The 18,934-nt window shown below is 35.2% G+C and overlaps 1 protein-coding gene and 1 non-coding gene across 4 annotated transcripts in view; both read right to left on the bottom strand.

Annotated features, from left to right (window-relative positions):
* LOC128863544 (mucin-2) overlaps positions 1–18,934 on the bottom strand; it is a 127,830-nt gene that overhangs the window by 35,093 nt on the left and 73,803 nt on the right. For all 3 annotated transcript variants that reach the window (XM_054102762.1, XM_054102778.1, XM_054102770.1), the window contains exon 3: positions 14,555–14,804. In XM_054102762.1, coding sequence (XP_053958737.1) covers positions 14,555–14,638 — 84 coding nt within the window. In that variant the 5' untranslated portion in view covers positions 14,639–14,804. The remainder of the gene's footprint in view (positions 1–14,554; positions 14,805–18,934) is intronic.
* Trnak-uuu (transfer RNA lysine (anticodon UUU)) lies at positions 15,228–15,300 on the bottom strand. The gene has a single exon. It is a non-coding gene; the product is annotated as a tRNA-Lys (tRNA).

The following is an 18,934-nucleotide window of genomic DNA, read 5'->3' as shown; positions in this document are numbered from 1 at the left end:
TCATCAACATTTCTTAGTTTTAACCAGAGTTTTTAGAAAATTTTCGAGTTTACAGTTTATATATATATGTATATAATTGGCGCGTACACCCTTTTTGGGTGTTTGGCCGAGCTCCTCCTCCTATTTGTGGCGTGCGTCTTGATGTTGTTCCACAAATGGAGGGACCAACAGTTTCAAGCCGACTCCGAGCGGCAGATATTTTTTTTATGAGGAGCTTTTTCATGGCACAAATACACTCGGATGTTGGCCATTGCCTGCCGAGGGGCGACCGCTATTGGAAAAAAAATTTTCTTCATGTTCGTGTTTCACCGAGAATCGAACCGACGCTCTCTCTTTGAATTCCAAATGGTAGTCACGCATCAACCCATTCGGCCACGCGGTATGCAGTTTACAACTCGTTGAATTCGCTTCGATTTCGATTTTTACGTTAAAATTTGGCCATAAATTGATTATAAAATGGAAAATAAGTATCAGATTTACAAAAGGAACGAATAATTACTAGAAAATGGATCTTTAAAGATTGAGTTAAAACGGTTGACCGATCAAACAAGCCGTTTTAGAGATATCGTGTATACCGACTTGAAAAATGCCGTTTTAAAAAAACACGTTTAAAGTTTCAATACCTACCTTAAAACGTGCCGAGGCATCTCTACATATTTAGGTATAACTCCGAAAGTATTGCTTAGATCTACTTCAAATTTCGTGCGTATACTTTTGAATATATGTACATTACAAAAATGCAATAAAAAAATCGATTTTTTTGAAAGACATAACTGCGTATAACCCCTTAAGTCTAAGTTTCAAGTAGTCCAAAAATCGTGTTGATTTCATGATGATAATTTTTTTTGTGCGAGCGATCTTGTGCCTTTCTCAATTATATCGAATGCTCTAAATTTTTTTTGTTCCAATAGGAGCTAAAGGAAAAAATTAAAATAAGAAGAAACTTTTTTTGGAAAAAAAAAGTATCTAACACCTTCAGCTATAAATATAGAATACGTTTATTTAAGAATTTCGAAAAATGGGCGTAACACCGCCTATTTTCGGGTAAGCAAATATATTTACAAAAATCATTTTTCATGTTCTCCCTAACAATTGGTACCTGACTTTACCAGGCATGATTTTGAAAATAATTGAAAGCAGAGAAAACCCTTGACCACCTTTCTAAAGGGTTTTCGAATAACAGGTGTTATTTTGAATACCCCGCTATTTCGGTAGATGTCACTTTTGAAGCTGTTATTCTTTGATATTTGACAAGTAGAAACTACGCGATTAATAAAAATGGGACGATGCACGCTTAAACAAGGCACTGAAATTATTTCTAATTCACTGTAAAAATGGTGAAAACTTGGCAGAGACGGTTCGTAAACTCGAACATTTTTGGTCATCGTGAAGCACCGGACCGCAATACAGAAATTGGTGAAACAATTCGAGCGGTTGGGACAAGTTAGCGATGTGAAGAATAAAACCCGTGCACGTCGCTCAAGAACAGCCGAAAATATTGCTGATGTAGCCGAAAGTGTTGAAGAAACCCCAGGTTTGTCCATTTCTTGTCGCTCTTTGGAATTAGGCATTCCACAAACGTCATTACACCGTATTTTGCATAAAGATTTGGGTCTTAAGGCTTATAGAGTCCAGTTAACACAAGAACAACGTCGTGCCTTCGCTGATTGGGTTCTTGAAATGCATGAAAATGATATAGAATTCCATGGAAAAATTATCTTGAATGATGAAGCCCATTGCCACCTCGGTGGCTTCGTCAACAAGCAAAATTGTCGGATCTGGGGCTCAGAAAATTCAAGAGTTATTGTTGAAAAGCCTCTATATCCTCAACGTGTGACTTTTTGGTGCGGTTTATGGTCCGGTGGAGTCATTGGATCTTACTTTTTCGCAAATGAAGCAGGATCAACAGTTACAGTGAATCGATTGCGCTATCGAGATATGATTAATGATTTTTTATGGTCCGAATTGGATGGTATTGATCTGGACAACGTTTATTTTCAACAAGACGGCGCTACGTGCCACACAAGCAACGAAACCATTGATCTTTTAACAAAATAACACCTCTTATTGGAAAACCCTGTATAAGCCCCACATGGAATTTATCCATTTTATAAATAAGTATATAATTTGGCTTCACCAAATTGAGGCTTTTTCTTTTTATGTTTACATTAATCAATACTAATTTGAAACACTTTTCGTCATTGTTTTGATATTTAAATCAATTCGCAGCTACTAAAGTTCATTTTTTTATAGAATAAATATTTGTTTATTTACATTCTTAACTGCCTACCAAAACAATGGCTACTTCCAGACCAAGCAAAAAAAAAATGTTCATATGTATGTATGAATACTTTTGAGCTTCCCAACAACAAAAAGCTACCCCAAAACACGTTCTTAGTGGTTCAAAATGAAGCAACAACAACTCATTTGTCATGATTTGCAAGCTCATACGTCAGAGTTGTAAATATTAGACATGCAAATTATATGCACACACACACATACATACATAAGGATTCATATACATATGCATATACATTTGCATAAGAATAAACGAAAAACAAAGGCGATGTGAACATACCAAACATATGTACGTATCGATCTACTCGTATGCCTAGTGCTACATCTACAAATTTAAATTTAATTAATTTATTATTGTACTTTGGCCATTCAATGGTTATGGGGCTTTGCATACAAATCCAACAAAACGTTAAGAAGTAAATATTTTCAAAACTTTGCATTCAATTTTCGTTTTTCCTTCTTTTTTTAATGCAAAACACAACAATTTTTCATATTTCTTTCTTCTACATTTGCCATTTGAGGTGCGTGGCGTCGCTACCAACACGCCTTTTGGCGAAGTCAAGTTGAGTCAAGTTAAATGCCCTGGGGCCGCGGAGCTGAGTAATTTATTATAGTTCAGATGTGTTTCAAACCGACATCGGTGCTCTTATGGTTGTTATTGCATGTAAATACTCTAAACGAAGTTGGATTTGTTTAACGAATGTTGTTGTTAATGTTAACAGTTGAATCGCATTGCTGTAAGTGTATTCGTAACTATTATGCTTTTCCGCTCAGCTAAGCTCTGTGTGAGATCTTTTGGTGTTGTAAGAACAATTGAATGTACGAGTATGTATGTATGTATGTATGCCATGTGAGTGAGTTCATGTAAAATTGCTGTAGGTCATAATCAAATATTTGAAATTAAGGTTAAGGGCAATAAGACAACAACAATACAAAATAGAGTAATAATAAAAATAAGAGCATTTGAGCAAAATGAGTTACCTATCTGTGCAAATGTCAGCAATTGAAAATGAGAGTATCAAGAGAAGAGGAAGGAGGGTGGAGGATGGGTCAGATTTAATGCGGACCATTCAATGACATTTTTGGTAAACAATTAAAAGGTTTACATTTTTAGGATTTTGGCGGCAAGTTATTTGCCACTTACATTATTTATTGAACTTAATATGAGATAGCAATTAACTTGCATATTTTTTCAGCAATAGCATAAATATGTGCCAACAATAAAGTAAGCATTTAAGTATTTATTTTTTAAATAAGAAGAATTTTAGTGCCTGCCTATTTTCGAAGCCCCCGTATTTTCAGTTGAAATTATTTGATGACTTTCAAAGTCTTTTAGCAGAAATAGTAACAGGTATAATACAACAGATTTTATTGAAATTAATAATAATTTAAAAATAGAGAGTTAATCAAGCGTCTTTTAAACGCCAAAAAATTGTGAATGCTGAATAATATGAGTAAAGTCATTTCTAAAAGTATTGAGAATGTTTCTTTCTTCAAATAAAGCCATAGTTTGTATAAGGTTTCTAGCTTTAAGGCGCCATTATTTCGAAAAAAATTAATATTATAACTGTCAACTAGTCTTCAATATATTTATTTGTATTTTAGTAGCAATTATTTAAAAGGTTAAAATTCATGCAATGTTACTATTTAAATTAAATTATGTAAACATTCATTAAAGGGTTAGGGGTAGTCAGAGGCCGGAAAAAATTACGATTCTCAATAATTTTTTTTGTTAGTCAATTGCTTTATTTCACAAAAATAAAAAAATAGCATTAATACATCATGTTTCGACTTGACTTTAGCAAAATTTTAAAAACAAAAATTAATAATAGTAAAAGTTATCCCTGCGGGGATTATCACAAGTCTTTGGAGATTCATCTAAAATCAATCGGACAGGAGTAATTCATTTTATTAATAGATAATCTTATGCCTGATCGAAGCTTTTTTTTTAAATTAACAACATGGCGGCCTCAGGAAATATTTTTTAGAGTTTCGAGAAAAAAAACGACAATTAATTGTTTGAAAAAAATCCTTCGATCAGGCTCGAATTTTTTATGTTTTTCAAATCTAACCAAGCGGTTTTTAGTTACAGTTATCACCAGTTCAAAAAACATAGTTTTGAGAAAAATGGATTTAAAGTTTTGCTACTTGCTCTCAAACGCTCCGGAGAGCCCGAGCGCCCTTTGTTAACTGTTGAATAACTCGCAAAGCACTTGGCGGATTCACTTCAAACTTTCTCACAATATTTCTAAGATATTAAGAAAATGCAATACTTTAATATAATGCAAGAACAAAGGAAATCCAATTTTTCAAAAATTCTGACTACCCCTAACCCCTTAAATATCATAATAATGGCTTGGTACGCGACTAGCATTCGGGAGTGCGTAGGTTCGAATCTCCGTGCACCAAACAGCAAAATTATAGAAAAAAAATTGTGTTAGGACGGTTGCCCCCCGACTGGCAATGGTGAATTTCCGAGTGCTAAAAAACAAATAATCTATAAAAATTAAACTATAAATGAACTAAAAAATATAAATATGTCGTAAATGAGTATTGCAACTCAGGGGAGTTATTTATACCAAAAATGTCCTTTAAAAAACATTTCGAAAATAAAAACAACTCGGCAATAGCAAGTATAAATAACTACCGGAGTAGTTTTTTTGGAAAAACGAAAATAAAAATATGTTCCAGGCTGTTTGTCCATTCAAAGTTATGCTGCTCAGGTGTGAATAAATTGCATTTCTATTTTTGAAAGATCGTTTTCGAATTAGCTGACTGTCCACTTTCTTACGCTAACTATCTTGACACAGGACCAGATCAAGGACTTTCTGAGTCCATCGTATATGTACTGGCGCCAAAGGGTTTTCGAAATAGCACATGAAGAAATGGAGCTCCATCTTTTCTGCGCTTTCCTGAGAAACAATTTGTGCAGTTCCCCTTTAACAACTGTCAGGGGGATGCCGATGGCCGGGTAGGAGGTCTCTGAGGCCAATTCAGTCCCCTTCCTAGCAAGCCTATCAGTAACTTCATTTCCCTATGTTCCTATGTCCTGAAACCCAGATTAGAGAAATGTTACCTGAACCCCCAAGAGATTTGATATCCTCCTTACAGGAGTTTACTAATTTCGTTCTGCGCCATGGCGTCGTCAGAGTCTTGATCGCCGCTTGACTATCGGAGAAAATGTTAATATCTCCCTCGCTCCTGCTTCCCTAAGCAATTTGCATGTCTGCAGGATAGCGAAGACTTCTGCTTGAAAAACAATAACAGTATTCGGCAGTTTAAAGGAGATAGATAAATTTGCTGATTTAGAGAAAACCCTTGATCCGACTCCCTTCCGAAGAGCTTCCCACCAAACCAGGCATCCATACGTTAAAATTGGCAAAACCACTGCGTTATACATCCACAACACGACTTGTGGCTTGAGTCCCTATTTTTTCCGAACAGGCGGCCGCCGCAGCCGAATGGGTTGGTGCGTGACTACCATTCACAGAGAGAACGTCGGTTCGAATCTCGGTGAAAACACCAAAATTAAGAAATACATTTTCCTAATAGCGGTCGCCCCTCAGCAGGCAATGGCAAACCTCAGAGTGTATTTCTGCCATGAAAAAGCACCTCATAAAAATATCTGCCGTTCGGAGTCGGCTTATAACTGTAGGTCCCTCCATTTGTGGAACAACATTAAGACGCACGCCACAAATAGGAGGAAGGGCCGGCCAAACACCCAAAAAGGGTGTATGCGCCAATTATATATATATATATATAGATTTGCAGGAGTAGAAGGCTATGCTGGCCTTCATTTTCAATGGAGCTTGGAGTCAAGTATCACTCCAAGATACCTAACTTCCGATTAAAGCGGGAGAACGTGGTTGTTTAATTTGCATAGTCGAAAAGGTGGAGGTTTATATTTTCTGGTAAATAGCACTAGGCTGTAGATGGGTTTCTTCCTTTCTTTTTGGGGTTGCGATATCACAAAACTTAAGTAGCAACCCTCGTATCACTGCATTACCTTGCGCGTGTCATATCACTACCATACAAAAGTTGGTGCAAAAAAAATTCTAAGCCTTGCTAGATCACCCTTTGTGCACATACTTACTGTTAAAAAATATATCATTCATTGTATGCTTTATTCAGCTCATTTATTATAAAAATGCCGATTAAAGAACTTCCGACTAAAAACACACCTAAGTGGTACATTTCCTAGTACGATTAGTGCAACGCAATATAAATAATTTTATTGTTTAAAAACTCATTAAGAATCGCATAAGACTTCCCATAGATGCCTAAATAAATTAAATCGCTAATAAAGTTTAATACTACAATAAATAAGAACAATAATAAGGTACAAATGCCAAAAACACTCATAATCCACTTAACTCATTTGTACGCCAATACTCGCATTCGTTTCGCGCTTATCGAGTTTCAGCGCATTCGTCCAACTCAAACGCTCGCATGTGAAACTTTATATTTTTGATGGGCTTTAATTAAGCCCAGTTGTAAGCCATTTTCTTCTCGTATTTTCGGGCATTAGTGGCTGCATCATTCATTCCCCAGGCCCTTTGTTAACGCCGTAATTGCGCGCAGTGCTCAACATCAAAACGATTACTCAGTTGGGATTAATTAAGAACACAAAAACGAAGCGGCAAAAAAACATGAACTATTTACGCTACAGAAACTTATAACAATTTTAAAAATCTGGTCAACGAAAATTTGACTAAACCTATTGACAACGCAGCCAAATCGTTGGGTGTCCCTGAAGTTTTAGCACCTCTGCAAGCGTAGTAACTGCTTTGTTACTGACTTGAGTTATGGCTGATGATACCTGATGGATATTTAAGCATGTAAGAGGGCTTCCGTCATGTGTTAAATGCCCTTTTTTTAATAAATAATAAATCAACCAAATGTAATGATAAATGTTGCACCTAAGTTACCTTTGCTTTTGGTTATGTTTTTTCTCTTATTTTTACTACGTTTTTTTTTTCTTATTATTACTTGGCTTATTGTCTTTTAATTACTTCTTCACTAAATACGCATATTGTCTGCCGTTGGCGGTCAGCATATTTTTGTTGTTGTTTTTTTTTTTTTCTGTTTTGGTGGTTTTTTTGTTTTTTCTATTGCATTAAATGAGTTTTCTCAAATCTTTTGTTTTCGTATTTTTGTTTTGAAGATTTTTCATTCTTAGTCGTCGCCGCTAAAAGTTCTTTGTCAAAGTCTTTGCATTTGCCACCAAGTTTTGACTATGCGATCAAGGTTACTGGATAACTACATACAAATTATACCAACATTCTCAGCAACAATCGGCAATTGCCACTAATTATGTTTTAACTTGCCTTATTGTCGGTGATTACAAGCAGCAGCAATGTTCTAGGCATTCTAGGCACTCCAGACACTCTAGACACTCTAGGCAACTCACTGGCAAATGTTATGGTATGAGTTGTTGCATTTTGCGAATTTCAGACAATCGTTTTCTATTATATTTTTTTCTCATATTCATTAGCTGACAACACTAGCCGCTATCTGACATCTTTATTTCTGTAACGTTCTAACAGAACGTTTTCTTCCCCTACCGAAGCAGCTCAATCGTTGTCGTGTATCTTTACTTGCTGTATAACCAGTAGTTACTTGGCTGTTTTTACTGCACTTACAATAATTCTATAGCGACTAAAACTCTATACCATCAGCTAAATTAAATAAGTAGTTAATGGCTCGTACTGTGGCTGCTGCTAATGGCCATATTGTAATTGTCAGCACAAACGGCAATTGATTGCTTGTGGGCGGTTTGCCTTTGCGATTGATTGAGGTGTTAACCGATAGGCCACTGCCACGCGCTTAAACAGATTTTAACAAAAAAAAAAATTAATAACAGTGAACGCTTAAATCGGCGCATTTCTTCAAAAAAATATAAACAGAAAAAAAAAATAATAAAAAAAAAAATAATGATTTTCATTAAAATTAAATTTTTTTTTAATATGTACATGTGTTGATTTTTACTTTTATTGTACCTGCTTTTTGCCTGTATTTCTAACCAATTTAAATGGCTTGTGCTCTGTGCCAGACTGTTCAATTAGATAATATAATTTGTGTTTAAAGATAGCAATCCAAATGCACGCCCAAACTTGTTGAATAATCAACGCGAAACAATTTTTATTTTTTAATTAGTTTGATAAACAAGATTAGTTCACAATGTACGGATGGGCGGCTCGTAAAATTTTATAATTCTGTAGATGAGTAAGCAAGCGGAAATCTAAATTTGTTGAGAACGCCAAATGTGCTTACAAAACTGTACAAAATCTGTAAGCCTCTTTTTTTATTACAATTTCGGCTAATCTTTAATACTTTACAGCCATCCAAAAACAATTGGAGTACTAAAATTAAATGCTACAACTTTATAACAACTAAAGCTAAAGCAATAACCACAAAGCCACAAAGTATATACTTTTTTTCTACTTCACCGCCTGTAAATGTAATTTGAAAAAAAAGGTACGTCGCTTAGGGTCATTTATTATTTCGGTAACGATAAATACATACACTTTTATTATTATTACATAATAAACGCAGCCATGTCGTGCTAGAAGATTTTAGAACAAAATATGCCTTATCTTTTGCGGAAATTTCTATGCTACCATTTCAAGGTAGGCATTACCAACCGAACCCTCAACTAGTCACGTGTGCAATTTCTTATGACCTTTGCGTATAAATCTTAATTACAATATTTATAAATATATTGATTGATTCAATAAAAAGTCGCCAGCATTGGAAAACGCATTCCTTTGGCAAAAAACAACAATTATGTTATTGATTTTCGCATATGATTAGCATACTGTAGATATGCTGTTAACAGATGTTAATGTTAAAGCGAGGAAGGAGTGATCGATGAGCGTGATGGGGAAAAGATTTGCATGCCTCCCGAAAGCTCTGCTATTTCATACTTGACAAAGCGTAAAGGTTATTAGAAGGTTGTTTTGGTGTGCATGTTTTAAATTGGAAAAATATTGTTATTAAATTTTGTGTGTTCAATTGCGGTTGTATATACCTATGTATGTATGTGCGTATATGTGTGTATGTTATTTTCGTTACATATGGCTTGTAGTGCAAATGAATAAAGCTAACATATTTTTCTCTAATTTAAATGTTACTCCAAATTACATAAATGGCTTGCATAGAAGGAAGAGAATAAGAGCTGATTTGAGAGCGACTTTTCAAATTAAATTCGGCTACTGAATATGAAAGCAAATCATATTTACTTTGAAGTAATCCAATTTGTGCGCACAGAAAAGAAAGAAATGTAATATGTTTGTATTTATTTTCAGATATCCCGGCGGGGAAAAGAAAAACTTCTATGGTCGTACCTCAGTTCTGATATTGGTGGTTAATAGAAGAAATCAAACTAAGTCGCCATTGACTAGGTTATTATTATTATTTATTTATTTATTAAATTATAATTAAAATTGTAAAGTGATATGCTTACAGCACTAACTAACTAACTCGATTAGTGACTAGATCAATACAGGTACAGTCAATTGATACAAATGATGATCTACAAATTAATTGATTTTTGTATAGACCAGAAAATTTAAGGGGTTATAGGTATACAGTTGGAATTTTCAAAAATCGATTTTGTTTTTTTTTTCTTAATGTAAATACCTGTATTTATGAATACACACAGAAATTTTTTGTCGTTCCCGTGAATATTTTCGTAGTTACACGCAAATTTGAAAAGGCGTTTCAGAGAAAGTGCAAGGCCGGAGCGGCAGCGCGTTGTTCTCAAAATGGTGTTTTCAAAGTCGGTGATCAACATTACTCGAAAACGGCTTAACCAATTAGTCTGAAATTTTAACACGAGCTTCTGAAATATATTTTTTAGTAATTAATTGAAGATTTTTTCTCACCGATAAATTTTTTTTTTTATAAACAATTTAAGCCCGAAATTTTGCTCAAAATCGATTTTTTTTAGAAACCGCCATTTATTTTGCTTATTCCTTCCATTAATTACTAGATTTAACATTTTAATTTGAGAGGATCCAGATCAGAGATATAGTGGTCACCGCAAACCGTCTTTTTTGAGAGGAGCTCCCGAAGATCAGCTGTAGCTCCTTCGCAAATAAATAGTTTTACTATTACTAAGTCTTAGAATACGGATTTCCAGAAAAGATAACATAATATGTGTACAAAGTTTTATATCAATAAATTAAAAAATTCTGGAGAACTCTCTTTTTTCAGCCTTCTATCTCTATGTAGAAGTAGGAGTAGGAGCACATAAAAATTAAAGATGTTGAACTCAATTTAAAACTGCAAAAGCTGGCAGAAATTCTAAGTTGTCAACTCATAACAAGCTCCTCATTTACAGCCAAGTGCAAAACCCGGTCGAAACCTGTTGTCTTAAATTATGGGGATGTGCCGCAAGGACCAACATTGATGTTAAATCATAAAGAGTATCAAAAATAAAGTAGTTAGTGAATCGTTAAAGCCCTTTGGTACGTCTGTAATGACTAAGCTATAAAAAAACTGTATCAGATGCAGTTAATCTTTTTGTCGTGAAACATGCTGAAAGGATAAAGCGCACATTAATCCAGAAGCTTCCAATATTGTTCTACAATCGCTTTGTGTGAAGGAGCAGAGTACCATAGGTAACTGTTACAAGAAGATTAAAGAGAAAAAAAGCTCAAAGCATAGTTATCAATACTGCATTATTTGAACTTGAATTTTGTTAATTGAAGATTTGTTATTAGTTTTAAACTAGGTGTTAATTATATTTATAGCATTTCAATAAATAAATAAATAAATAAAAAACCGAAAAGTTTGCATTTGCTACGGCTGATTATTCTAACACAGAATTAATCGAAATGCAAGCGATAAAATGATCGACTAAATTGAATTCCGCGCACTCAAAGAGGGGACGAGAAATGCTTTCTATATTATCTCGACATTGATGGATGTCAAGGCACCCCGCACGACACTAACCACCTTTTCACATGTCCCATCAAACCCACTCACCTAGCACCCTTCTCCCTCTAGACCCAACCTGCCGAAACAGCAAGTTTCCTGGGTCTACCGTTAGATGAGCTAGACGAGATGACCGATGATTTACACTACACTAACAGGGCAACATTACTGCTACAACAACAACAACAACATCTCGAAACATAGATTGCACATAAAATTACCTTACTGCCTGACAAGCATAATTATTTAATTATATTCATATGTAGTTATAAAAAAAAGATTAAGGCGATACCCGAGAGCCATAAATTAATTGGAAATTAAATTCATGAGGTTGTAATCAATGCTTTGTTTAACTTTTTCTTTTTTTAAAAGGTGCTTAACAGGCGTTTAATTTGCATTTTGAATATTCGGCAGTTTCGCACATTCACAAGAAATTTGCTTAGAGTGAAGAAATAATCGGCGATTAATAAAATCTGCATTAAATAAGTGGATGTTAAATCAATGGCAAATTCTAAATATAAATAAAATCAATGATGTATTACTGCTGCCAAAAGTTTATTCAAACATTTAGTTACACTGACTCACAGTTTATTTGATGCAGCCAAAAAAAATTTTAACAATATCAAATATATTTTATGGCATTTCCATTACAGAAAAAATCTTAATCTTATATTTTTCTATTGTTAAATAACATGTTTTATTTAATAACAGAAAAAACAAAAAATAACAAACAATGCTTCTTCATAAGAAAGATATGGCAAATTAAAATAATTCAGTTACAGTTTTGAGGTCACAGCTTAAATGATGCACTAAATGAAAGTATTTAAAAAACATAAACGCATTAATATTGCGATTTCATAATTACGACTAATACTTAGTGGGGTATCCCTTTTGATGCAGAACAGCTTTTAATCGGGGAATTCATAGATTGTACAACTTTCGCTCTATAATGGGAGTTAATTTTACCCCATTCTTCCTGTAGCGCCCGTTTCAGATCAGAAGCATTAGAAATATTGTGGTTTCGTGTTTTATTTTCCAGCACCGACCACAAATTCCCAATAACGTTGAGATCTGGACTCTGTACAGGTGTCGGTACTACATGTGGGCAATTCCAGATAAGCCAAGTTTTTGCAATACTAGACGAATGCTTGGGATCGTTCGCTTGGTAGAACCTAACTAGTCTCTAATGCCCATTTTATCCACACATTGTACTAAATTATCTTTTAACAGATCCAGATACATCTCTTTGTTCATGTTTCCTTCGATAAATGTTAAATTTCCGACGCCTGAATAGGACATTCAACCCCATACCATCACACAGCCACCGCCGTGTTTTTAACTGCCACGCAAATTACATGGTTGAAGCGCGTCGTTTGGTTTTCTCCAAACGCAGGACTTCCCATCAGACCTGAAGAGGTTAAATTTGCTTTCATCCGCAAAAACAACGGACTTCCAGAACGAAATGTCTTTGTTCAAATGTTGTCTGCAAAACTCTCTCTCTTTGTTTTCTATTACGAGCATTAATCAACGGCTTATTTCGGGCAGTCCTTCCAAGAAAATTTTCTTCGCGCAGAACTTTTCGAACAGTTTCAGGGTTAAAGATCTTGCCTCAGTATTTTCGACTTCGATCGTTAATTTTGGAGCGCTTAAATCGGGCATCATTAAATATTTTATTTGGCACAGATCTGCCCATATCTTCTATCCTAATTTCGCGGCGAAACCTTTCTACAATGTGTTGGACAGTTGAGGAACTAATAGCAACAATTTCTTCAATTTTTCGTTAGCTTTTACCTTCTTTATAATGACGAATAGCGTCCAACCTTTTTTCATGTGAAGTCCGTTTCCCCATTTTAAAAAATTTAAATTTTCCCAACTTTTCTTAATAAAAAATTTTTGAGCCATTCGGAGCCGCTCAACCTATCCCAGTCAAATCGTCTTCCTGACTATGCCAGCGTGTTCCAGGCAGAACTGTTAGCGATCAGAGAAGCATGCAAATCACTAAAACTCTACAAGGAAGTTGGTGCAAGAATAGCTATCCTCTCAGACAGTCAGGCAGCAATAAAGGCCTTAGACTCCAACTCCATTTCATCCAAACTAGTCTTATAGTGTAAAGAGGAGCTGGAAATGCTTAGTCATTGGCTTGAAATCACTCTGATATGGGTTCCCGGTCACAGGAACATACTGGGTAACGAGATAGCGGATGAGCTAGCAAGAAAAGGCTCGACACTAGAAATAGCAGAGTCGGTGGCAGTCTCCCCCCCACTCAACATATTAAAAACATCCATTGCTTCACACTATCATGCTTTAGCCGAAAGAAGATGGAAGCAACTAACTACATGTATTACAACGAAAAACACATGGCCGTCATACAAAATCCGAGGGACGAAAGATCTGTTAGGATGCTTCCGGCCAAACATCTCGCATCACTGCAACCCTTACAGGGCATTGGAAAGTAGGGGATCATGCAGCTAGACTCAATCTACCCTTCAATCCTATCTACAGGAGCTGTCAAGCGGAAGGTGTGAAGGAGAGTCTTTTCCACTACTTATGTGAATGTCCAGGGCTAGCTAGGGCACGACTTCGCTCCTTTGGTAAGCCTTTCCTGCAGCAAATTAATGAGATCTCAGATATCGAGATAAAGAATTTGCTGCTATACTTGGATCTCACTAAATGGATCTGACTTATAAAAACAAAAAAAAAAAAACGACAGGGGTAGTAAAACGGTACTGGTCACTAATTAGTATTATTTCAGTGGAAAAACTCAACCACTTCAACAACAACAAGACGCTAAGCTAAACAGGGAAAATATAAAATACACTGCATCATTTAAGCTGTGAGCATATTTTGATGAGAAAACTATTTGTTTCTATATTTTTTCAGCAAGCTTTGTTTTTGTTATTGTTCTTTCTGCAGTGGTAAACAGTACATACAGATCTCATTACAAGTCGTATACATTTTTTTATTAAATTTAACAAACCTGCATCAAATAAGCTGTGAATCACTGTGTAGCTTCAGATACCAGCTGATGGCTTATGTTTGCTCCCAACAAAGAAATACAGTATTTTTGCAACAACATTGAGTGTTAAACAGAAAATAGTAAAAAAATAAAAAATTTGAAAAGCGGAAATTGCTAATCAACCGAATTCGAAATGTAAACTTATCAGTTAATTAAATAAAAATTATTTTTCACAGATTAATAGATTTTCAAACTAATGCCAAAATGCCACTTATGACAAATAGCATAAGGAATTACTATTAGTTCGAGGCGCACACCAGCGCATTCGCGCGTCAACGGAATGTTTTGACACAAACTTACCTGTCCGTCGGTGCCTGCCAACAAATAGTAGCAGGTTAACAACCAAATTAGCACCGGCCACTTTAACCAATTATGATTGAGCATCTTGAGTGCTGTTTACTCTATTCCAGGTGGTGTTGAATTACAAAATTTTCCGATTTAACGTTGAAAATGAGGAAACGAAGTAACACCAAAATATTTGTTTTTGGCACAATATTGCCGCTGATGCAGCTAAGAGCAGAGTTTGCGATGTTGACGTTGTATTTGTAAACTGTAAAAAAATAATAAATAATAAAAGACGTTAATGGTATGAGGTAAAATTTTGAAACTGTCTGAGAAACTGCATAACTGCACATGTGGTTGTATGTTTCGTAAAAGAATTTCGTCATATTTTAATTAGAAAAAATTTAGTTATGCAAAAACGGCATTGTAAATATGTATATAAGGAAATAAGGAATAAATAAACATGTTTAAGGAAATTTATTTATTCATTTTAGTCAGCAAATTTAGTAATCATCCACAAAATAATATTATTTGCTTTCAGACAACAAGAACCTCATGAAAAATCACAATAAAAAAAAAATATATATATAACTAAATGTACTTTTATAATAAGCTGAAAAACGCTAAATTCATAAAATTTAGCAATAAAATTTCATATATTTTAATAAATTCAAAATAAAAAAAATTACTCCGCCCGAGCAGGGACTTGAACCCTGGACCCTTGGATTAAAAGTCCAATGCTCTACCGACTGAGCTACCCGGGCACATACTAATCATTTGGCCAATACGCTACTTCAGTGTAAAGCAACAGCACAACATCACAACAGCTAGAACAGCACCGCCACAACACCACATTGTTAACAAGCAAGAACTCTGAGAACACCAAACACATATTACAGAGAGTGAAAATGAGCCAAGTAAATACACACACATATATTGGGTTTGCCTTTTCTCATTTCTCTGCTTAGTGTTGTTTGCCGTTTGAATTAAGAAATTGAGAATAAATTTCCGGTTGATAAGAGCAGTAGCTGCTACAACAAGAACTGTACGCCCAATTTAATCTATATTTGAATAAAACAAAAAGAACAAAAATATGTGTGTGTGTATGTACATATACGTAGCATGAGGAAGAAATGACTGGCGCGCTTTGTTGAACTCGGCCAAAATCGAGCAAACGGTTATCGCGTCAATCAAGAAGAAGACATTTATGCATGTGCGCTAAAAATATAATGTTGCTAGTAAATAGCCTAAGTATTCTTCTACTATTTGCAAAATTATGTACTAATGCTTCATTGAAGGGTATGGAAGTTTTATAATTGGTAACAAATCTTCCAAATGTGTACTTTATCATTTTATTTATATTTTTTTTTTTTTCAAAAACAAAGTCGGCGGACTTATACAAAGTAATTTCTACACACTTATAATTTTTTTTAACGCGTCCAATAGAGGTAATTTACCCTCGACTTTTTTTGGACTATTGAGAACTAGTTTGCAACTAATGAAATTCTCAGACTGATGAGGCTGAAGAACAAAATGAAAAATGCTGCGCTCACTTGCATATCGTGAAAGTGTTATTAGTTCCTCGTTTTCTCATTGTTTTTAAAAAACTATTTTGATTTGCCAAAGTTAGTGGAAATTTTTTATAAATGTGTATGTACGTATGTACATAATTTTTTTTTTAATAGGACTATGAATAAGTTCGTGCGGTTTTACAACAGATGGCGTAACTTGATTATTATTCCATCGATCCACATTTCCAAACATTCATTGGAGAGCTACTGTCGTAAGGCACAAACGTCAGTATAAGTTTTTTATTTGAAGCGTAAACAACAATATTTTTACCACACTTGAAAATGTCGAATTTCGTGCCAAATAATGTGTTTTTGCGGGGAATTCTTCTTCATTATTTTAATATGAAGAAAAAAGCAGCCGAAAGTCATCGTATCTTGGTGGAAGTTTATGGTGAGCATGCTCTATCTGAGCGAACGTGCCAGAAGTGGTTTGCACGCTTTAAAAGTGGTGATTTTGGCTTGGAAGACGAAGAACGCGAGGGTGCGCCGCCAAAGTTCATGGATACCGAATTGGAGGAATTGCTCGATCAAGATCCGGCTCAAACGCAAGAAGAGGTTGCAAAAACTTTGGGAGTTGATCAATCAACCATTTCCAAACGTTTAAAAGCCATGGGAATGATCCGAAAGGTAGGCCATTGGGTGCCGTATGAATTGAAGCCAAGAGACGTTGAACGCCGTTTTATGGCATGCGAACAACTGCTTCAACGGCACAAAAGAAAGGGTTTTTTGCATCGAATTGTGACTGGCGATGAAAAGTGGGTCCATTACGACAATCCAAAACGTCGGGCAACGTATGGATACCCTGGCCATGCTTCAACATCGACGTCGGCGCAGAATATTCATGGCCTGAAGGTTATGCTGTGTATCTGGTGGGACCAGCTGGGTGTTGTGTATTATGAGCTACTGAAACCGAATGAAACGATTACGGGGGATGTCTACCGACGACAATTGATGCGTTTGAGCCGAGCACTGCGAGAAAAACGGCCGCAATACGCCGATAGACACGACAAAGTTATTTTGCAACATGACAATGCTCGGCCACATGTTGCACAAGTGGTCAAAACATACTTAGAAACGCTCAAATGGGATGTCCTACCCCACCCGCCGTATAGTCCAGACCTTGCGCCATCCGATTACTATCTCTTCCGATCGATGTAACATGGCCTGGCTGACCAGCACTTCCGTAATTACGATGAAGTCAAAAAATGGATCGATTCGTGGATTGCGGCAAAACCGACCGAATTTTTCACAAAGGGAATCCGTGAATTGCCAGAAAGATGGGAAAAAGTAGTAGTAAGCGATGGACAATATTTTGAATATTAAATTTGTAACCATTTTACGTCAATAAAGTTTCAAATTTCGAAAAAAAACCGCACGAACTTATTCATAGTCCTATTATTAATTTTTACTTTTTTCAAACTGCTAATTTGCTAATTTTTAGCTACATATATATAGCAAAAATAATTTTAGTGTTGTTCTAACTTCCATAGAAAAAACATTTATTGAACATTCCGATTTTCAAAAGCTGAGCGAGTAATATTTTGGAGATGGTCGTCAATTATTTGATAATAAAATTTGTTCTTTTTAGAAAAATTGTTCTCTTCGTGTAGGTACTTCAGAACAATAAAAAATATAGTAAATTACAAAAGTGTTTAAAAATTTCAATAATTTTGAAATGTATTCAATATTTTATTGAAAATTATGGTAAAGATATTTTTGAAGCGAAACATCGCAGATTCTTTTTTAAAAATTTATTTTTATTTTTTAAATTTTCAGAGAAAAATACATTTTCTAAAGAAAAATATTTGAGGGACACAAATAACTGGGTAATTTTGCCAAAAAACACATTCGCGTTTCTTGCGCGCATTTAATTTAATGTTCCAAGGTATTCATTTTGGGCACTCGCCATAAAATCCGCACCCATTTGTGGCTGCTCTATGTAAACGTAATTTGAAATACTTAGATGACAGGTCTGAGGAAAGTACTCTAAATGAAACTAAATCTAAACTAGTGCCATTAAAATAAGATCGTAAGTGTACATAAATATATTCACTTAAACAGCTTGAACATTCATGTAATACTGACTTTTCTCGAGTACTGTAAACAACCCAACACCTATTCTGAGCTAAATACTGAGTACTTTGAATAGAAACCGATTACATAGCATCAATTCTGTGGATAAATTATTTCCAATACTATGTCATATACTATAGGGTTTTTCAGTAAGAGCGTTTCAACTTTTGAACTTTTTTGAATAAATCACAAACGGTTTGACTTTTTTAACGAATTTTTTTTTATTATCGAGTTTGAACATATACATTTAAGTATGAAATTCGATTTCTTTTGCATGACCACCGCGTGCACGTTTTACGAAGTCCAATCGTTGAACCCAATTTTCGACCACTCTTTTGCATAAATCGGCCGAAATTCCAGCAATTTCGCGTTCAATATTGGCTCTGAGCTCACAAATCGTCGCCGGCTTGTTACTGTAGACCAACGACTTCACATAACCCCAAAACGGGACGGCTTGTTAAATGGACCGTAAAATGGCCGCAATGCTCTTAAAGTAGCAGCAACAGAACGATTATTTTCATAAAAAATTTGCACGATTTGCAATCGTTGCTCAAGTGTGTAGCGTTCCATGATGAAATGTATACTAATGAAGTTTACAAATGACAAGCGAAAAATAAAAAATATTGCGTCGTTCGCCCTCCCTATCGGAAAAAAGTTGAAGCGCACCTATTAAAAAACCCTATATTAGAACACGGATAGATACCAGGTTTGCTCGTTTGGTATGGTGAAAAAAAATTTTTTGAGGGGAACTTTG

Source organism: Anastrepha ludens, chromosome 2 (genome assembly GCF_028408465.1).
Source record: "Anastrepha ludens isolate Willacy chromosome 2, idAnaLude1.1, whole genome shotgun sequence".
Taxonomy (NCBI): Eukaryota; Metazoa; Arthropoda; class Insecta; order Diptera; family Tephritidae; genus Anastrepha; species Anastrepha ludens.
The sequence above is the reverse complement of the archived record's forward strand: the minus strand, read 5'-3'. Positions and strand labels throughout refer to the sequence as shown.